General features: G+C 53.5%; 2 protein-coding genes across 5 annotated transcripts in view; one reads left to right on the top strand and one right to left on the bottom strand.

The window, feature by feature from the left end:
* The window catches only part of CYB5RL (cytochrome b5 reductase like), a 29,798-nt gene extending 19,599 nt beyond the window's left edge, over nucleotides 1-10,199 (bottom strand). For 3 of the 4 annotated variants that reach the window (XR_011364331.1, XR_011364330.1, XM_069981675.1), the window contains exons 1-6: nucleotides 9,749-10,199; nucleotides 3,898-4,077; nucleotides 3,379-3,527; nucleotides 2,963-3,050; nucleotides 1,187-1,291; nucleotides 275-478 (exon numbers count right to left, since the gene is read on the bottom strand). Coding sequence is in view for 2 of the 4 variants with exons in the window: in XM_069981675.1 (XP_069837776.1) it covers nucleotides 275-478; nucleotides 1,187-1,291; nucleotides 2,963-3,050; nucleotides 3,379-3,527; nucleotides 3,898-4,077; nucleotides 9,749-10,057 (1,035 nt within the window). In the remaining 2 variants the exon portion in view is untranslated. The remainder of the gene's footprint in view (nucleotides 1-274; nucleotides 479-1,186; nucleotides 1,292-2,962; nucleotides 3,051-3,378; nucleotides 3,528-3,897; nucleotides 4,078-9,748) is intronic. The other variant, XM_069981676.1, reaches the window with a different exon arrangement.
* Nucleotides 10,200-10,358: 159 nt separating this feature from the next.
* MRPL37 (mitochondrial ribosomal protein L37) lies at nucleotides 10,359-17,385 on the top strand. The gene is made up of 7 exons (XM_069981678.1): nucleotides 10,359-10,452; nucleotides 13,069-13,252; nucleotides 14,271-14,386; nucleotides 14,908-15,093; nucleotides 15,762-15,916; nucleotides 16,791-16,994; nucleotides 17,263-17,385. Exons 2-7 carry the CDS (start codon nucleotides 13,230-13,232, stop codon nucleotides 17,338-17,340), a joined length of 762 nt encoding a protein of 253 aa, XP_069837779.1. The 5' UTR covers nucleotides 10,359-10,452; nucleotides 13,069-13,229; the 3' UTR covers nucleotides 17,341-17,385.
* Nucleotides 17,386-19,083: the final 1,698 nt, after the last annotated feature.

Genomic DNA, 19,083 nt, shown 5'->3' on the forward strand with positions numbered 1-19,083 from the left:
TGTCAGACTACGGAGATAACACCACTTCCTGCAGGACATACAGCAGTTGGACAGTACTGGAAGAATTGAGGTTTTAAATAGAAGTAATGTACAAATCTATATAACTTTCTGACATCAGTTGATTTGAAAAAAATAAAATAATAATAATGATTTTTCACCTGAGTACCCCTTTAGTACTACACCTCACGTGGGTAACTTTACACCTATGCGTCCTACACCTTTGGATGACTCCTACAGACTAACATCTCAGGTTAGCGGGACATGGCGCACTCACCCGGCTGAGGACATAGAATATCCTGACATTCCAGTATCTCGACTGCTCCCTGAGAAAGTTCTTCATATAAACAGTTTGGAAATTTTTAGCACAGACCACCAGGGTGAGGAAGGTCTCATCGTCTTCATCATCGGTCACATGGGTCAGGATTGGCAGCATCGGGGCTATTCCTGTTCCTGAACACAACATAAGTAGCTCCCCGAACTAAGAGAAGCAGAGACTTAACATGGAGTCACACAATGCCAGACATCAGCATTTAAAGGGGAGATCTGTGGGCATAAAAAAAATGGCTGCTTTCTTTTATACACAGCGTCATTCTGGTCCATGTGTCTGGTCATGTGATACTGGACAATAGTGACAGATGACCCCAGACGCTCTGCATTAAGTTAGATGCCGCTCTGAGGCTGCCTGGAAAACATGGATGCGGTCAGAGGTTGTCTCCATGTTTTCCCACACTCAGAGAGAACCTACTTTGCAATAGCCATCATGGTCTCCTTCAAAAATAGTTTTTATTCTGGCATTTTACTTTGCACCTGTCACCTTAAAAACATTCGGCACATTGAAGGGAAGTCAAAAGTTGTGTCTCGGGGGGGCGGTTCAGACTTCAGATACAATTACCTGTGTGGGTCAGAGCGATCAGAGTCCAAACATCCGGACCTCTGCTGACAAATGTCAAAAGTTGTTGTTTTTTTTTAAAGTGACAGTGCCTATTTAAACAGGAAAAAAGAGAAAAACCTAAGATGCATGTGTTCATGGCGGCTCCACATGCAGCAGTATTTAGGGTCAGTCTGTACATGGGTTTTCAGTGGGGTTTCTCATAAAGAATGCCATAACGTAAAAAAATAAAATTAAAAAAAACTTTAAACCGACTACAAAACGACCCTCCAGGATGTGTGCGACTCCAACACTGACCTTGTTTGGTTTGTATAAAAAACCTCCAAATGGTCCCCTCCATGCTACCGAGTCTCCAGGCCTCCAGCATTTCACATACTGTGACATCAGGCCACGCTCATAGACCTGTAACAACAACGGCCACGTCAGTAGAGAAGCGCAAAGAGGTTTTTTTTTCTTTTTTATATTTCAAATTAAAAGGAAGTTACAAAAAGAAAGAAGCATCATGTATGTAAATCCAATCGTTCTCCTTATTACATACATCCAGTTTTTTATTACACCCGGCCCCCACCCAGTAGCACAAAAATGTAACTATTTCTGAGCAATGATGCCGGGAAGTTCCACAGTCGGGCCGGTAGCACATCCTCCGTATAGATGAACCACCATGCACGGAATGTGTGAATGTCGCCTTACTCTGGCACATTTTGCAGTAAAGGGGTACACTGGAGATTAAATTTTTTTAAATGTGAGGGGTGAGCCTACAACGTTTGTGTCGAGAACTGCAGAGCTACCTGAGCCTAGACTCCTCCTCCTAAAAACTAAAACACTGCACATAATGAATGTGCTTCCCCCAAAGGTAAGACCTAACAAAATTTTTGTTTGGAAGCACGCCCGCCGATCAGAACGCCAGGACATGCAGCTGGGATTCTTTCCTATATTCCGCCAGATGAGCTGCACAGTTTGCCGTAATCCCATCACCTGCTGCCGTACCATACACTGTCCCTGCTGTGCTGTGGTGAGCTCCCCCTGGTGTCCAAAAGCCGCCATACTGTACGCTCTGTCCCTGCTGTGCTGTACGACTGTGTTGTGGTGAGCTCCCCCTGGTGGCCAGAAGCTGCCATAATGTACGCTGTTCCTGCAGTGCTGAGCTCCTCCTGGTGACCAGAAGCCGCTATACCATACACTCCCCCCTGCTGTGCTGTACAAGTGTGCTGTGGTGAGCTCCCCCTGGTGGCCGGAAGCCGCCATACCATACACTGTCCCTGCTATGCTGTACGGGTGTTCTATGGCAAGCTCCCTCTGGTGGCCAGAAGTTGCCATACTGTAAGCTCTGTCCCTTCTGTGCTGTACGAGTGTGCTGTGGTGAGCTCCCGCTGGTGCCCAGAAGAAGCCATACCGTACTCTATCCCTGCTGTGCTGTACGAGTGTGCTGTTGTGAGCTCCCGCTGGTGGCCTGAACCCGCCATACCGTACTCTGTCCCTGCTGTGCTGTATGAGTGTGTTGTGGTGAGCTCTCCCTGGTTACCAGAAGCCGCTATATTGTACACTGCTCCTGCTGTGCTGAGCTCCTCCTGGTGTCCGGAAGCCGCCATACCGGACGCTGCTTCTGCTGTGCTGTACAAGTGGACTGTGGTGAGCTCCCCCTGGTGGCCGGACACCACTATACTGTATGCTCTGTCCCTGCTGTGCTGTACGAGTGTGCTTTGGTGAGCTCTCCCTGGTGGCCAGAAGAAGCCATACCGTACTCTTTTCCTGCTGTGCGAGTGTGCTGTGGTGAGCTCCCCCTGGTGGACAGAAGCCGCCATACTGTACACTGTCCCTGCTGTGCTGTACGAGTGTGCTGTGGTGAGCTGCCCCTGGTGGCTGGACGCCACCATACTGTATGCTCTGTTCCTGCTGTCCATGTGACATGTGAATTCTTCTTCACAGGAAAACAAGACGTCCCCTGAAAATAAGACCAAGCACATCTCTGGGAGCAAAATAGAACATAAGACACGGCCTGATTTTCTGGGAAACCCGGTATTTCTCAGCCGTTTGCAGTCACACCCCCACTGACACATATAGATTTATATTTACCTTTATTAAAACTTCAAAATGGCCGCTGGCATCAATGGCGCTAATGGGGGTGTAGGCTCTTTGGATCTCCGCTCCATTTACAAGGCCCCTGGGAAGGCAAAAACATTGCAGGGTTGTTTATTTTTCGGGGTCACCATTCCAGGTCACAACAGGTCAGGAACATTCTGGGTTGTTTTTATTGTCATTTGTATTTGTAAGTGGTCATCTGCCTTTATAGTAGAGGCGGCCATTTTGTGTGATGAGGTATTGATGTACCTCTCCACAGTCACTGTGAGAAGCATGAGGGGGGGGGGGGGGGGCGTCATGATGCATTCAGATAGATGTCACACAATGGCGCCCTCTATGGCGGCTGCAGGGAAAGCTGTGGACAGTGCCGGGAGACTCCATTATTCCAGTACTAGTCTGGCTGCTGATACCTGAGTACAAGATGTTGTCCCAGCTTTAGTCCCAGACCCGTCCCGGGCGAGAGCTGAAACCTGTAGCGCCAGGCGTCCTCCGTCTCCTGCTCAGCGGAGCACAGCAAGAACTGGGTGAATGTGTCCGGGCTCAGCCGGACATTGCGGGTCTGTGGGAGAAGGAGTGCGGGTTATAACCCAACATCGGCATCTGCCAACCTGTCTGTACCATGAGGAGTGACCCCCCCCACCACCATCATCACCAGTGACCCCCCCACCACCATCATCACCAGTGACCCCCCCACCACCATCATCACCAGTGACCCCCCCACCACCATCATCACCAGTGACCCCCCCCCCCACCATCATCGGTGTATTATTGACATCATTGTTTTCAGCAGTTCTCCTAATATGCAGGAGAATAGGATTCTTGCCACACCCCTCCCCCCGCCCTCCAGCTGCTGATTGACAGCTGACTGCTTATACACAGCATGGATAGATAACTGCCAATCAGCAGCTCTATATATCATACATTCTTACCTCCTCTTTGGGTTTTCGGAGGAGCTCGGGGTCGCCTCTCTCCTTTGCTTTCTCCCACAATTCCAGCTCAGTCTGATAGAGATCGAATATGCAGGGGGTGCAGCCGCCTCCACAGCACTGAGCAGCCGCCGGCTCCACCGGTCTCAGTGACAGCCAATCAGATTTAGTGTTATTCATAACCTGTAGCGAAAAACACAGAGACCAGGTAATAAATCAAAGACTGAGGTTTCTCCTCTTCTCAAATCTGTCAGAACTGTTGGTGCCTAACACAGCAGTCATATCACTAACTACAGCCAATCACAGAGGACGATCACAGGGGACCACACCGATCACACCAATCACAGGAGACAACGCCGATCACAGGGGACCACGCCGATCACAGAGGACAATCACAGGAGACAACGCCGATCACAGGGGACCACGCCGATCACAGGGGACCACGCCGATCACAGGGGACCACACCGATCACAGGGGACCACTCCGATCACAGGGGACAACACCGATCACAGGGGACCACGCCGATCACAGGGGACAACACCGATCACAGGGGACCACGCCAATCACAGAGGACAACGCCGATCACAGGGGACCACGCCGATCACAGGGGACCACGCCGATCACAGGGGACAACACCGATCACAGGGGACCACGCCGATCACAGAGGACAACACCGATCACAGAGGACAACACCGATCACAGGGGACCACGCCGATCACAGGGGACAACACCGATCACAGGGGACAACACCGATCACAGGGGACCACGCCGATCACAGAGGACAACACCGATCACAGGGGACCACGCCGATCACACGGGACAACACCGATCACAGAGGACCACGCCGATCACAGAGGACAATCACAGGAGACAACGCCGATCACAGGGGACCACGCCGATCACAGGGGACAACACCGATCACAGGGGACCACGCCGATCACAGAGGACAACACCGATCACAGAGGACAACACCGATCACAGGGGACCACGCCGATCACAGAGGACAACACCGATCACAGAGGACAACACCGATCACAGGGGACCACGCCGATCACACAGGACAACGCCGATCACAGGGGACCACGCCGATCACAGAGGACAACGCCGATCACAGGGGGCCGAGCCGATCACAGAGGACAACGCCGATCACAGAGGACAACGCCGATCACAGGGGACCACGCCGATCACAGGGGACCACGCCGATCACAGGGGACCACGTCGATCACAGGGGACCACGCCGATCACAGAGGACAATCACAGGAGACAACGCCGATAACAGGGGACCACACCAATCACAGAGGACAACGCTGATCACAGAGGACGATCACAGAGGACAATCACAGGAGACAACGCCGATCACAGGGGACCACGCCGATCACAGAGGACAACGCCGATCACAGGGGACCACGCCGATCACAGAGGACAACACCGATCACAGAGGAAAACGCCGATCACAGAGGACGTTCACAGGGGACAATCACAGGAGACAACGCCGATCACAGGGGACCACGCCGATCACAATCACAGGAGACAACGCCGATCACAGGGGACCACGCCGATCACAGGGGACCACGCCAATCACAGAGGACAACGCCGATCACAGAGGACAACGCCGATCACAGAGGACAACGCCGATCACAGAGGACAACGCCGATCACAGAGGACAACGCCGATCACAGAGGACAACGCCGATCACAGAGGACAACGCCGATCACAGAGGACAACGCCGATCACAGAGGACAACGCCGATCACAGGGGACCACGCAGATCACAGAGGACAACACCGATCACAGGGGACCACGCCGATCACAGAGGACAACACCGATCACAGGGGACCACGCCGATCACAGAAGGACAACGCCGATCACAGGGGACCACGCCGATCACAGAGGACAATCACAGGAGACAACGCCGATAACAGGGGACCACACCAATCACAGAGGACAACGCCGATCACAGAGGACGATCACAGGGAACAATCACAGGAGACAACGCCGATCACAGGGGACCACGCCGATCACAGGGGACCACGCCGATCACAGGGGACAACGCCGATCACAGAGGACAACGCCGATCACAGGGGACAATCACAGGAGACAACGCCGATCACAGTGGACCACGCCGATCACAGGGGACAACGCCGATCACAGGGGACAACGCCGGTCACAGGGGACAACGCCGGTCACAGAGGACAATCACAGGAGACAACGCCGATCACAGAGGACAACGCCGATCACAGGGGACAACGCCGATCACAGGGGATGATCACAGGAGACAATGCCGATCACAGGGGACCACGCCGATCACAGAGGACAACGCTGATCACAGAGGACGATCACAGGGGACAATCACAGGAGACAACGCCGATCACAGTGGACCACGCCGATCACAGAGGACAACGCCGATCACAGGGGACAACGCCAATCACAGGGGACAACGCCGGTCACAGGGGACAACGCCGGTCACAGGGGACAACGCCGGTCACAGGGGACCACGCCGGTCACAGGGGACCACACCGATCACAGAGGACAACGCCGATCACAGAGGACGATCACAGGGCACAACGCCGACCACAGGGGACAATGCCGATCACAGAGGACAATGCCGATCACAGGGGACCACGCCGATCACAGAGGACAACGCTGATCACAGGGGACGATCACAGGGGACAATCACAGGAGACAATCACAGGAGACAACGCCGATCACAGGGGACCACGCCGATCACAGAGGACAACACCGATCACAGAGGACCACGCCGATCACAGAGGACAACGCCGATCACAGAGGACAACGCCGATCACAGAGGACAACACCGATCACAGAGGACAACACCGATCACAGAGGAAACCGCCGATCACAGAGGACGATCACAGGGGACAATCACAGGAGACAACGCCGATCACAGTGGACCACGCCGGTCACAGAGGACACCGCCGATCACAGGGGACACCGCCGATCACAGGGGACAACGCCGGTCACAGGGGACAACGCCGGTCACATGGGACAACGCCGGTCACAGGGGACAACGCCGGTCACAGGGGACAACGCCGGTCACAGGGGACCACACCGATCACAGAGGACAACGCCGATCACAGAGGACGATCACAGGGCACAACGCCGACCACAGGGGACAATGCTGATCACAGAGGACAACGCCGATCACAGAGGATGATCACAGGAGACAATGCCGATGACAGGGGACCACGCCGATCACAGGGGACAACGCCGATCACAGGGGACCACGCCGATCACAGAGGACGATCACAGGGGACAACGCCGACCACAGGGGACCACACAGATCACAGGAGACAACGCCGTTCACAGAGGACGATCAAGGGGACCACACCGATCATAGGGGACCAAGCCAATCACAGGGGACCACACCGATCACAGGGGACAACGCCGATCACAGGGGACAAAGCCGATCACAGGGGACAAAGCCGATCACAGGGGACAACGCCGGTCACAGGGGACCACGCCGGTCACAGGGGACCACGCCGGTCACAGGGGACCACACCGATCACAGAGGACAACACCGATCACAGAGGACCACGCCGATCACAGAGGACAACGCCGATCACAGAGGACAACGCCGATCACAGAGGACAACACCGATCACAGAGGACAACACCGATCACAGAGGAAACCGCCGATCACAGAGGACGATCACAGGGGACAATCACAGGAGACAACGCCGATCACAGTGGACCACGCCGGTCACAGAGGACACCGCCGATCACAGGGGACACCGCCGATCACAGGGGACAACGCCGGTCACAGGGGACAACGCCGGTCACATGGGACAACGCCGGTCACATGGGACAACGCCGGTCACAGGGGACAACGCCGGTCACAGGGGACCACACCGATCACAGAGGACAACGCCGATCACAGAGGACGATCACAGGGCACAACGCCGACCACAGGGGACAATGCTGATCACAGAGGACAACGCCGATCACAGAGGATGATCACAGGAGACAATGCCGATGACAGGGGACCACGCCGATCACAGGGGACAACGCCGATCACAGGGGACCACGCCGATCACAGAGGACGATCACAGGGGACAACGCCGACCACAGGGGACCACACAGATCACAGGAGACAACGCCGTTCACAGAGGACGATCAAGGGGACCACACCGATCATAGGGGACCAAGCCAATCACAGGGGACCACACCGATCACAGGGGACAACGCCGATCACAGGGGACAAAGCCGATCACAGGGGACAAAGCCGATCACAGGGGACAACGCCGGTCACAGGGGACCACGCCGGTCACAGGGGACCACGCCGGTCACAGGGGACCACACCGATCACAGAGGACAACGCCGATCACAGAGGACGATCACAGGGCACACCGCCGACCACAGGGGACAATGCCGATCACAGAGGACAACGCCGATCACAGAGGATGATCACAGGAGACAATGCTGATCACAGGGGACCACGCCGATCACAGGGGACAACGCCGATCACAGGGGACCACGCCGATCACAGAGGACGATCACAGGGGACAACGCCGACTACAGGGGACCACACAGATCACAGAGGACGATCAAGGGGACCACGCTGATCACAGGGGACGATCACAGGAGACAACGCCGATCACAGGGGACAAAGCCGATCGTAGGGGACAATGCTAATCACAGAGGACGATCACAGGGGACAACGCCGATCACAGAGGACGATCACAGGGGACCATGACGACAAGGCGTACAGTAGTAAAGGCCAAATAAACTCATACTAGACAGGGTACAGACTGGTGCAATCATGTGATAAATCTGGTACAGTCCTCAACTGTTTAGTCTAAGTTTACAATAGACAGTGAGATCTAAGCCTTATAGGGGCACTCCGGCAAAATATTTTGTCTTTCCAATCAGCTGGTGTCAGAAAGTTATACAGATTTGTAATTTACTTGTATTTAAAAATCTTCAGTCTTCCAGTACTTATCAGCTGCTGTATGTCCTGCAGGAAGTGGTTTATTCTCCCCAGTCTGATACAGTGCTCTCTGCTGTTGTTGTCAGGGCATGCTGGGGGTTGTAGTTGTTGTCAGGGCATGCTGGGGGTTGTAGTTGTGGTCAGGGCATGCTGGGGGTTGTAGTTGTGGTCAGGCCATGCTGGGGGTTGTAGTTGTGGTCAGGGTATGCTGGGGGTTGTAGTTGTGGTCAGGGCATGCTGGGGGTTGTAGTGGTTGCTAGGACATGCTGGGGGTTGTAGTGGTTGTCAGGGCATGCTGGGGGTTGTAGTTGTTGTCAGGGCATGCTGGGGGTTGTAGTGGTTGTCAGAGCATGCTGGGGGTTGTAGTTGTGGTCAGGTCATGCTGGGGGTTGTAGTTGTTGTCAGGGCATGCTGGGGTTGTAGTTGTTGTCAGGGCATGCTGGGGGTTGTAGTGGTTGTCAGGGCATGCTGGGGGTTGTAGTGGTTGTCAGGACATGCTGGGGGTTGTAGTTGTTGTCAGGACATGCTGGGGGTTGTAGTGGTTGTCAGGGCATGCTGGGGGTTGTAGTGGTTGTCAGGGCATGCTGGGGGTTGTAGTTGTTGTCAGGGCATGCTGGGGGTTGTAGTGGTTGTCAGGGCATGTTGGGGGTTGTAGTTGTGGTCAGGGCATGCTGGGGGTTGTAGTTGTTGTCGGGACATGCTGGGGTTGTAGTTGTTGTCAGGACATGCTGGGGGTTGTAGTTGTTGTCAGGGCATGCTGGGGGTTGTAGTGGTTGTCAGGACATGATGGGGGTTGTAGTTGTTGTCAGGGCATGCTGGGGGTTGTAGTGGTTGTCAGGGCATGCTGGGGCTTGTAGTTTCCATCAGCTTGTGGTCGCTGCCCCCATACCCCCGCACTGTACTCACACCGGATACCGCGGCTCCATAGACACTGACAGCTCACTACCCATCATCCCTAGCGCGCCAAGATGGCGGCCTCCATGCTGACCCGCTCCGTGTCTGCCGCCGGTCTGCCCGGTGCTCGGAGGACAGGGCTCCGGGGCCTGAGTGTCAGCGGCAGCCGCAGCCGGAGGAAGGACGTGCAGCCCCGGCAGAGGAAGGAGCCGCCGGAGATCCCGGGCCTGGAGCGCATCACCTACGCCGACCGCTGCTACTATGTCCCCGGCCTGGCGCGGCCGCACTTCCCCGAATTTCGGAGGGACTGGGACCCGAAGCATTACCGGAGGCCGCCCGCCCACGAGATGGCGCTGTACAAGGAGCGGCCCTCATACGTCTACAACCCCAAGTGCCGGCTGCTGGGAGGTACGGAGAGGGCACCGGAGCCGAACCTAGCAACGAGACAGCCGGGTGTTGCCCATAGCAACCAATCACAGCTCAGCTTTCACTTTACTTCCATAGTTTTATAAGTGTAAGCTGGGCTGTGATTGGTTGCCATGGGCTAAATCTACCCACTGCCCCTAGCAACCAATCACAGCTCAGCTACCAGATACTCATCAGCTCTGGTAAAATAAAAGCTGAGCTGTGATTGGTTCCTAGGAGCAACAAAGTCTGTGATAGATGAGGATCCGGTGACCTCGCGGGGGATATAGTGGAGTCATTGCCGCCCATAGTGGTAATTACATGGAGCGATGCTCTGCACTGTGCTGTCAGTAGGAGGGATCGGCTCTGTGATCAGGGGGAGGGATCGGCTCTGTGATCAGTAGGAGGGATCGGCTCTGTGATCAGTAGGGGGGATCGGCTCTGTGATCAGTAGGAGGGATCGGCTCTGTGATCAGGGGGAGGGATCGGCTCTGTGATCAGGGGGAGGGATCGGCTCTGTGATCAGCGGGAGGGATCGGCTCTGTGATCAGTAGGGGGGATCGGCTCTGTGATCAGTAGGAGGGATCGGCTCTGTGATCAGCGGGAGGGATCGGCTCTGTGATCAGTAGGAGGGATCAGCTCTGTGATCAGCGGGAGGGATCGGCTCTGTGATCAGTAGGAGGGATCGGCTCTGTGATCAGCGGGAGGGATCGGCTCTGTGATCAGCGGGAGGGATCGGCTCTGTGATCAGTAGGGGGGATCGGCTGTGTGATCAGTAGGAGGGATCGCTCTGTGATCAGTGTGGGGGATCGCTCTGTGATCAGTAGGAGGGATCGCTCTGTGATCAGTGTGGGGGATCGCTCTGTGATCAGTAGGAGGGATCGGCTCTGTGATCAGTAGGAGGGATCGGCTCTGTGATCAGTAGGAGGGATCAGCTCTGTGATCAGCGGGAGGGATCGGCTCTGTGATCAGTAGGGGGGATCGGCTCTGTGATCAGTAGGAGGGATCGGCTCTGTGATCAGTAGGGGGGTTCGGCTCAGTGATCAGGGGGAGGGATCAGCTCTGTGATCAGTAGGGGGGATCGGCTCTGATCAGTGTTCGGGGATCGGCTCTGTGATCAATAGGAGGGATCGGCTCTGTGATCAGCGGGAGGGATCGGCTCTGTGATCAGTAGGAGGGATCGGCTCTGTGATCAGTGTGGGGGATCGGCTCTGATCAGTGTGGAGGATCGGCTCTGATCAGTGTGGAGGATCGGCTCTGTGATCAGCGGGAGGGATCGACTCTGTGATCAATAGGAGGGATCGGCTCTGTGGTCAGCGGGAGGGATCGGCTCTGTGATCAGCTGGAGGGATCGGCTCTGTGATCAGCGGGAGGGATCGGCTCTGTGATCAGTGGGAGAGATCGGCTCTGTGATCAGCGGGAGGGATCGGTTCTGTGATCAGTGGGAGGGATCCGCTCTGTGATCAGTAGGAGGGATCGGCTCTGTGATCAGCGGGAGGGATCGGTTCTGTGATCAGTGGGAGGGATCCGCTCTGTGATCAGCGGGAGGGATCGGCTCTGTGATCAGTGTGGGGGATCGGCTCTGTGATCAGTAGGGGGGATCGGCTCTGTGATCAGTGTGGGGGATCGGCTCTGTGATCAGCGGGAGGGATCGGCTCTGTGATCAGCGGGAGGGATCGGCTCTGTGATCAGTGTGGGGGATCGGCTCTGTGATCAGTAGGGGGGATCGGCTCTGTGATCAGTGTGGGGGATCGGCTCTGTGATCAGCGGGAGGGATCGACTCTGTGATCAATAGGAGGGATCGGCTCTGTGGTCAGCGGGAGGGATCGGCTCTGTGATCAGCGGGAGGGATCGGCTCTGTGATCAGCGGGAGGGATCGGCTCTGTGATCAGCGGGAGGGATCGGCTCTGTGATCAGCGGGAGAGATCGGCTCTGTGATCAGCGGGAGAGATCGGCTCTGTGATCAGCGGGAGGGATCGGCTCTGTGATCAGCGGGAGGGATCGGCTCTGTGATCAGTGTGGGGGATCGGCTCTGTGATCAGCGGGAGGGATCGGCTCTGTGATCAGCGGGAGGGATCGACTCTGTGATCAGCGGGAGGGATTGGTTCTGTGATTAGTATGAGGGATCGGCTCTGTGATCAGCGGGAGGGATCGGTTCTGTGATTAGTAGGAGGGATCGGCTCTGTGATCAGTGTGGGGGATCGGCTCTGTGATCAGCGGGAGGGATCGACTCTGTGATCAGCGGGAGGGATCGACTCTGTGATCAGCGGGAGGGATCGGTTCTGTGATTAGTGGGAGGGATCCGCTCTGTGATCAGTAGGAGGGATCGGCTCTGTGATCAGTAGGGGGGATCGGCTCTGTGATCAGTAGCGGGGATCGGCTCTGTGATCAGGGGGAGGGATCGGCTCTGTGATCAGGGGGAGGGATCGGCTCTGTGATCAGGGGGATGGATCGGCTCTGTGATCAGGGGGAGGGATCGGCTCTGTGATCAGTGGGAGGGATCGGCTCAGTGATCAGTGGGAGGGATCGGCTCAGTGATCAGTGGGAGGGATCGGCTCAGTGATCAGGGGGAGGGATCGGCTCTGTGATCAGGGGGAGGGATCGGCTCTGTGATCAGGGGGAGGGATCGGCTCTGTGATCAGGGGGAGGGATCGGCTCTGTGATCAGGGGGAGGGATCGGCTCAGTGATCAGGGGGAGGGATCGGCTCTGTGATCAGGGGGAGGGATCGGCTCTGTGATCAGGGGGAGGGATCGGCTCTGTGATCAGGGGGAGGGATCGGCTCTGTGATCAGGGGGAGGGATCGGCTCTGTGATCAGGGGGAGGGATCGGCTCTGTGATCAGTGGGAGGGATCGGCTCAGTGATCAGCGTCTTGTTGGGGATCAGTCTCTGTCTCACCTGTATGACGCTTTGTCGGTCTCTCCGCTCAGGTGTGACGCAGGCGTTATGGCTGACCAAGTCCCGGCTGCTAGAAGGATTGCCGCAGAGGATAGTGCAGCTGTGCGAGGACCCCGCCTATACATTCCCCAACCATGAGGAGCTGGTGCACAACGCTATATCCAACGCCTGTCTATGGAGCAGCACCGAGGAGATGAGGGAGCGGGAAGAGTACTGGTGAGTGAGAGACCCCCGACTGCACGGCCACAATATACCGGATGGAACAGGGGGGGCAGCAATGGCCGATCTTATCAGGGGCGACCAACGAGGTCCTACAGCGCTGTCTGTGTAATACAAGGAGCGGAAGCCTCCCTTATAGAGAGAGACGCCATGCGGAGGACACAGGGCTCCACGAGACAGCCATCGTTAAAGGGGCACTCTCACCCAAACAGGAAAATCAGGAGGAAGAGCGGAGAGAAGTCCATGCTCAGCGCACACTCCCCTGGCTTCATGTCACATGACAGAGACGGACGTTTTAAGGTGGTAATACGCCCCGTCACTGTCTGTGTCACAAATCAGAAGTCACCAGGACGCTGTATATACTGTGTGTATATATATATATATATATACATATATATATATATATTACAGAATATACAGGATTTATCTTCATAAATTGCTCAGGAACTTTGTAAATACAATATATTTCTATTCTTCTACCTTTTCCCATTCACTGTCTATACTGTACTACAGAGCTGCATTCACAATGCTCTAGGCTTCAGAGCTGAAATCCTCCAACATTTAGTGTTTAAAGGGGGAATTTCACCGTAAAAAGTTATACATATTTGTAATTTATGTTTATTAAAAAAAAAATCTCCAGTCTTCCAGTACTTATCAGCAGCTGTATGTCCTGCAGGAAGTGGTGTATTCTCTCCAGTCTGACACAGTGCTCTCTGCTGCCACCTCTGTCCATGTCAGGAACTGTCCAGAGCAGCAGCAAATCCCCATAGAAAACCTCTCCTGCTCTGGACAGTTCCTGACATGGACAGAGGTGGCAGCAGAGAGCACTGTGTCAGACTGGGGAGAATACACCACTTCCTGCAGGACATACAGCAGCTGATAAGTACTGGAAGACTGGAGAGAATACACCACTTTCTGCAGGACATACAGCAGCTGAAGACTTTGGTGTAATATATATATATATGTCGGGGAGGGCGGACATATTGTCATAGTGCTTTTCCCTTCTTTGTTGAAGTCCGAAGCTGCTGCAGAGCCTCCTGCACCTGTGCCAGACCCAGCACTGCACATACCCCGCGCTGGCACAGAGGACCCTGGTGGCGGACTGGAAAGTGGCAACGTCGTGGCATAAAGGTGAGCGCCACCTCTAACCGTAATCGTCTGCTGTGGGCTGGGGCATAAATCCTGCAGGGGTCCCCCCATAGTCACATGACCCTGCGCAGCCCCGCAGCGTTCCCTACTCCCACATCACTGGGGAACTGGGAGAATGGAACGCCGAGGCAGGCTGTATCTGTAACATTGTGGCTTCTTTGTAATGCTGGGAAGATTAATCACAGTTCATCAACAACTTGACCCCAGAATAATCCTCCCAGCATTACAAAGAAGCTACAGTGTTGCAGATACAGCCTGCCAGGGACTTGTTTACATCAGCTGTCTCAGTACGAAGGAGACAGAGGGAAAAGCTTCTTCCACAGAAAACAGCAGCTGGGAACTGGGGGAAGAAGACTGAATAGATAATAACAAGTATGGAAAGAATTGTTAGTCTCACCATGGGCAGCAATGTATCAGAAGTTATGTTGGAGCGGAATCCCCCTTTAATGCTCCATAGAATGTCTTTATATGAGGTAGTCAGGATACGCTATTCTGTGTTACAGACTCCACTATTTACCACGTGCGGGGCAGTAGTGGATCACTATTGAGCGCCAAGACCCCTCTCGACCCTCTGGCGTCCTCCAGTGATATCCAGGCCACGGAGCAGCACGTCCTGGAGTCGCTGTATCCGCTGTCCCCGGCTATAGATCTACAAGAGGTCAACGTGTACCAGGAAAAAAATCATCTAGGTAACGTCCGGTGTCTGTCTGTCAGCTCGGAGCTAATTGGTATTATATATAGTTTGCTTTGTTGTGGCCCCTTCTCACCGAGCCCCCCGCTGCTTCACCCCGATAGGTCGCGTCATTGACCTCCACCCAAAGCTTATAAAAAGATTATCCAGGATTACACAGCGCCCCGCCTGTCCTTAGGTTGTGTGCGGTATTACAATTCACTTCAATGGAACTGAGCCGCTATACCCCCACACCCAACCTGAGGACAGAAGAGGCGCTGTTTGTGGAAGAAAGCCGCCATATTTCTCTAAGCCTGATTAACCCCTAAATGTCCTATTACACCAACTGATTATTGGCCGACTACCAGGCCGCTCCGGACGATAATCGCTTGGTGTAATAGGACACGCAGGATGTCGGCTGATCGTGGCCGTTCAACATGTTGCAATGCAGTGATGTCAGCGACGGTCTGCTGCTCATCGCTCCTTTCAATAGGAAGTGGTAGCAGATCAGTCGCCGACCGCCATTGACTTCAATGGGCAGCGTGAACCATCTAAGCATCATTCGGGCAGCTGATGACGTGTTATAAGTGACTGCCGTGTCCGTGACGCCCGTCGGTTGCGTTTTTACCTGGTGATTTTTCTCCAGATTTCTATAGATTATAAGACATTTCCGCAAATCTGCTGCAGGTTTCAAAGATGGCTTCCCGTATCCCCACCCGCACACCGTATACCTCACCGAACCGTGCAGCACCAAAGCAAAGTTCCTTCCGGACCAGCTGAGGGCTAAAATGATTATGGTCGCCTTCGGGGGCGCTGTAGCCAAAGCCAAGATCCTGTTTGGGGTAAGTCAGGGGGTCGCGTCCGTTCTGTGCTCGTCACATACAGAAGACCAGCCGAACCACAGGGGTCAAACCTGCCGCCCTCTGGCTGTTACATAACTACAACTCCCAGCATGTCTGGAGACCTAAAGCTTTGGTGGTCCGGGCATCCTGGGAATTGTAGTTTTGCAACAGCTGGAGAGCCGTGAGTTTGACAACCTAAATGTAAACCGTGAATTTTTTTTCTTTTAAATCAACTGGTTTCAGAAAGGTATAGATTTGTAGTCGTCCAGTACTTATCAACTGCTGTATGTCCTGCAGAAAGTGGTGTATTCTCTCCAGTCTTACACAGTGCTCTCTGCTGCCACCTCTGTCCATGTCAGGAACTGTCCAGAGCAGGAGAGGTTTTCTATGGGGATTTGCTGCTGCTCTGGACAGTTCCTGAAATGGACAGAGGTGGCAGCAGAGAGCACTGTGTCACACTGGAGAGAATACACCACTTCCTGCAGGACATACAGCAGCTGATAAGTACTGGAAAACTGGAGATTTTTAAATGGAAGTAAATTACAAATCTATATAACTTTCTGACAGCAGTTAATTTGAAAGAAAGATTTTTGCCGGAGTACCCCTTTAAATCACTGGATCTGACGCATGTGGTCTACGTTATTGTTTTCCAGTATATACCACACATGTAGTGACGTTTGTACATAGGTATACTGTGTTCCTCCATCTTGTTACATCGCTCTGTGTATTCGTACACAGGAGATTTCCGCTCTTTATACATCGCGCTCCCGCCCCCAGCGTGGTCTTACAGTTTGATGCTGCGTGGCCTTATTGGCTTTAGTGCCTGTCGGGATTAATACCGGACGTCTATAGTAACGGTTGTGTTGTTCCCCAGGAGGATGTGCGGACGTTGCCGCGGCCGGTTGTAGTGCAGAGCGTCGGCACCGATGGGCAGCTCTTCCATTTCATGGTGCTGCAGCTGAATACGTTGGATTTCACATCTAATGACGGCATCAAGAACCTGGTGTGGATGGACGGAGACCAAGCGCTGTACGAGACGGTGGCGGCTAAGGCACAGATCAAGAGGAAAGTGGTTGTGGTAAGTAACTGGTGTATAGTGGGAAGAGGCTGAATACTGGAAGGACAGCCGCCATCTTCTGGACACCATAGTGTTATATTGCAGAATCCATCACTTCAGGATGTAGATTAGATTGAGGGGCTCGTTCACACCTAACGTATCCCCTGCGGATCTGCGCTACAGTATATTAAACCCTCATAGTGCGCTGTTCTCCGTATCCCCCTGACTGTTGGGTCTGATCGAGGCTGCTATGGTTGTACATTGATTTGTCATTTTTCCTTCTTTCCAGGTACCTGCCGGCGTCGCTGGTTTCAAGCCACAAACCTTTGTGAAATTTTGGGCAATGTACCTGAATGGCGCAGTCTGATACCTGTATATACAACCTACTGAATAAACCGTATATTATACAACGCTCTTGCACTGGATTGGTCTGATGCTTTTGGGATAAGATGGTGGAAGGGACCCCTCACCTTACAATCCCAGTAACTTAACAACCCCCCTACTCCTAACCCCTAGAGACCATGTGTCTCCTTGATAAGTGTGGAAAGTAAATTGCAGTTGACAGTTTCACTTTAAGGCTGGGTTCACACAATGGCTGGTGTCAGTGAAGATCATCCCTGCAGTACCAGGCGGATGATATTCATTTGTGCTGAATTGGGATGCAGACACATCCGTGTGCACCTGCATCCCAATTCACCATAGCCGACAATGGAGCGTGCGGCCGGAGCCAGTGTGTGAGCTGTCAGGCTTGTGCAGCCACTGTTCAATGAATGACAAGTCAGCTAGGGATCCCGGCCAGAGTGTATACTATGTGTATGTATGTACGATGTGTATACACTCCGTCCGGGATTCCTCTGACTTCTATGCAATGTAACTTTTGTATTAATCACGGCCGATGTTGCAAATCAGCAACAACGGCTGAGATTAATACACAACTTACGTTGTGTGAACATGACCTAAGGGTGCGTTCACACATACAGGATCTGCAGCAGATTTGATGCCGTTTTCAGTTATTTAGAGTAAATCTGCAGCGGATCGTGTAGGTGTGAACGCACCTTAAAGGGATAACGCTGGTTTTACAGATTGTTCACCTAAGTATTTTTCTTGTACTCTAAATGTTAAGGAGGGAGGATCTACCAAATGGTGCGGCCCCCGCCTACACTCACATGTGGGAAAAATCCAACTGAAAATCGCTAATGGGGCAATCGCTGCGGATGTCAAAGGAGGAAATTCAAAGGGGATTCGGAGAGTTACATTTTATTCACTTTACTCTTCTTACATTTATTGGACGACTTATGAAATCCTAAGAATTAAATTGCAAATGGAGGACGGTGGAGAACCCCTCCAAGACACTAAGCACAGTATAGACCCCCTCTATATCCTACAAACTGATCAAGTGTCCTGGATTTATTCTCCGACCCCATCAGCACAAGCTGATCCAGGCAGCGCTCTTCTCCCTCTCCCTTCACATAGTCTGAGCGCTATGGAGGCCGATGCCAGTCTCTGCCGTACACCACCAGCTCCATTACTCCCATGGAGAAACGTATAATAGAATATCAGGATATAACTTCTCTAATGGCCACAATACAGGATTAGGCCAATTGCTAGCATTTAAAGGGAATCTGTCACTAGGTTTATGTACAGCGCCCCATAGCGGAATCTAGACAAAATAGGGTGAGGGTAAATTCACACGGGCGTCTCGCACAAGAAATCCGCAGCTAATCCGCAGTACACATATTATTCTTATTATTATGTGTATTGCGGATTAGCTGCGGATTTCTTATGCGAGACGCCTGTGTGAATTTACCCTGAAGGTATATACTGAGCGCTCACAAAAAGCACATAAAAGGACCGCAGCCATTCCCGTTTAACCCTCTCAGGGATTTGCACTACAAGACACAACGCGTTTCAAGACCGGTCCGGTCTCTTTCTCAAGTCAGAACATTGATTTGACACTTGGGAAAGAGACCAGACCACTCTCAAAAAGCGTTGTGTCTTGTACCATATTTGCTATCTATTCCTGGCTACCTGGACCTGCGCCCGGCGTCCTGCTGTTGGAGTGGAGGAGTTTGTCTACTAGGGTTATGTGGCCTTAAAGTTTCCCTGTCAT

Source organism: Dendropsophus ebraccatus, chromosome 8 (genome assembly GCF_027789765.1).
Source record: "Dendropsophus ebraccatus isolate aDenEbr1 chromosome 8, aDenEbr1.pat, whole genome shotgun sequence".
NCBI lineage: Eukaryota > Metazoa > Chordata > Amphibia > Anura > Hylidae > Dendropsophus > Dendropsophus ebraccatus.

Coding starts and splice junctions, on each gene's coding strand:
- MRPL37 (XM_069981678.1), top strand. CDS start 13,230: ATGAGGGAGCGGGAAGAGTACTG. Junction 14,387..14,907: donor GGCAACGTCGTGGCATAAAG/GTGAGCGCCACC, acceptor TCTGTGTTACAG/ACTCCACTATTTACCACGTG. Junction 16,995..17,262: donor TCAAGAGGAAAGTGGTTGTG/GTAAGTAACTGG, acceptor CCTTCTTTCCAG/GTACCTGCCGGCGTCGCTGG.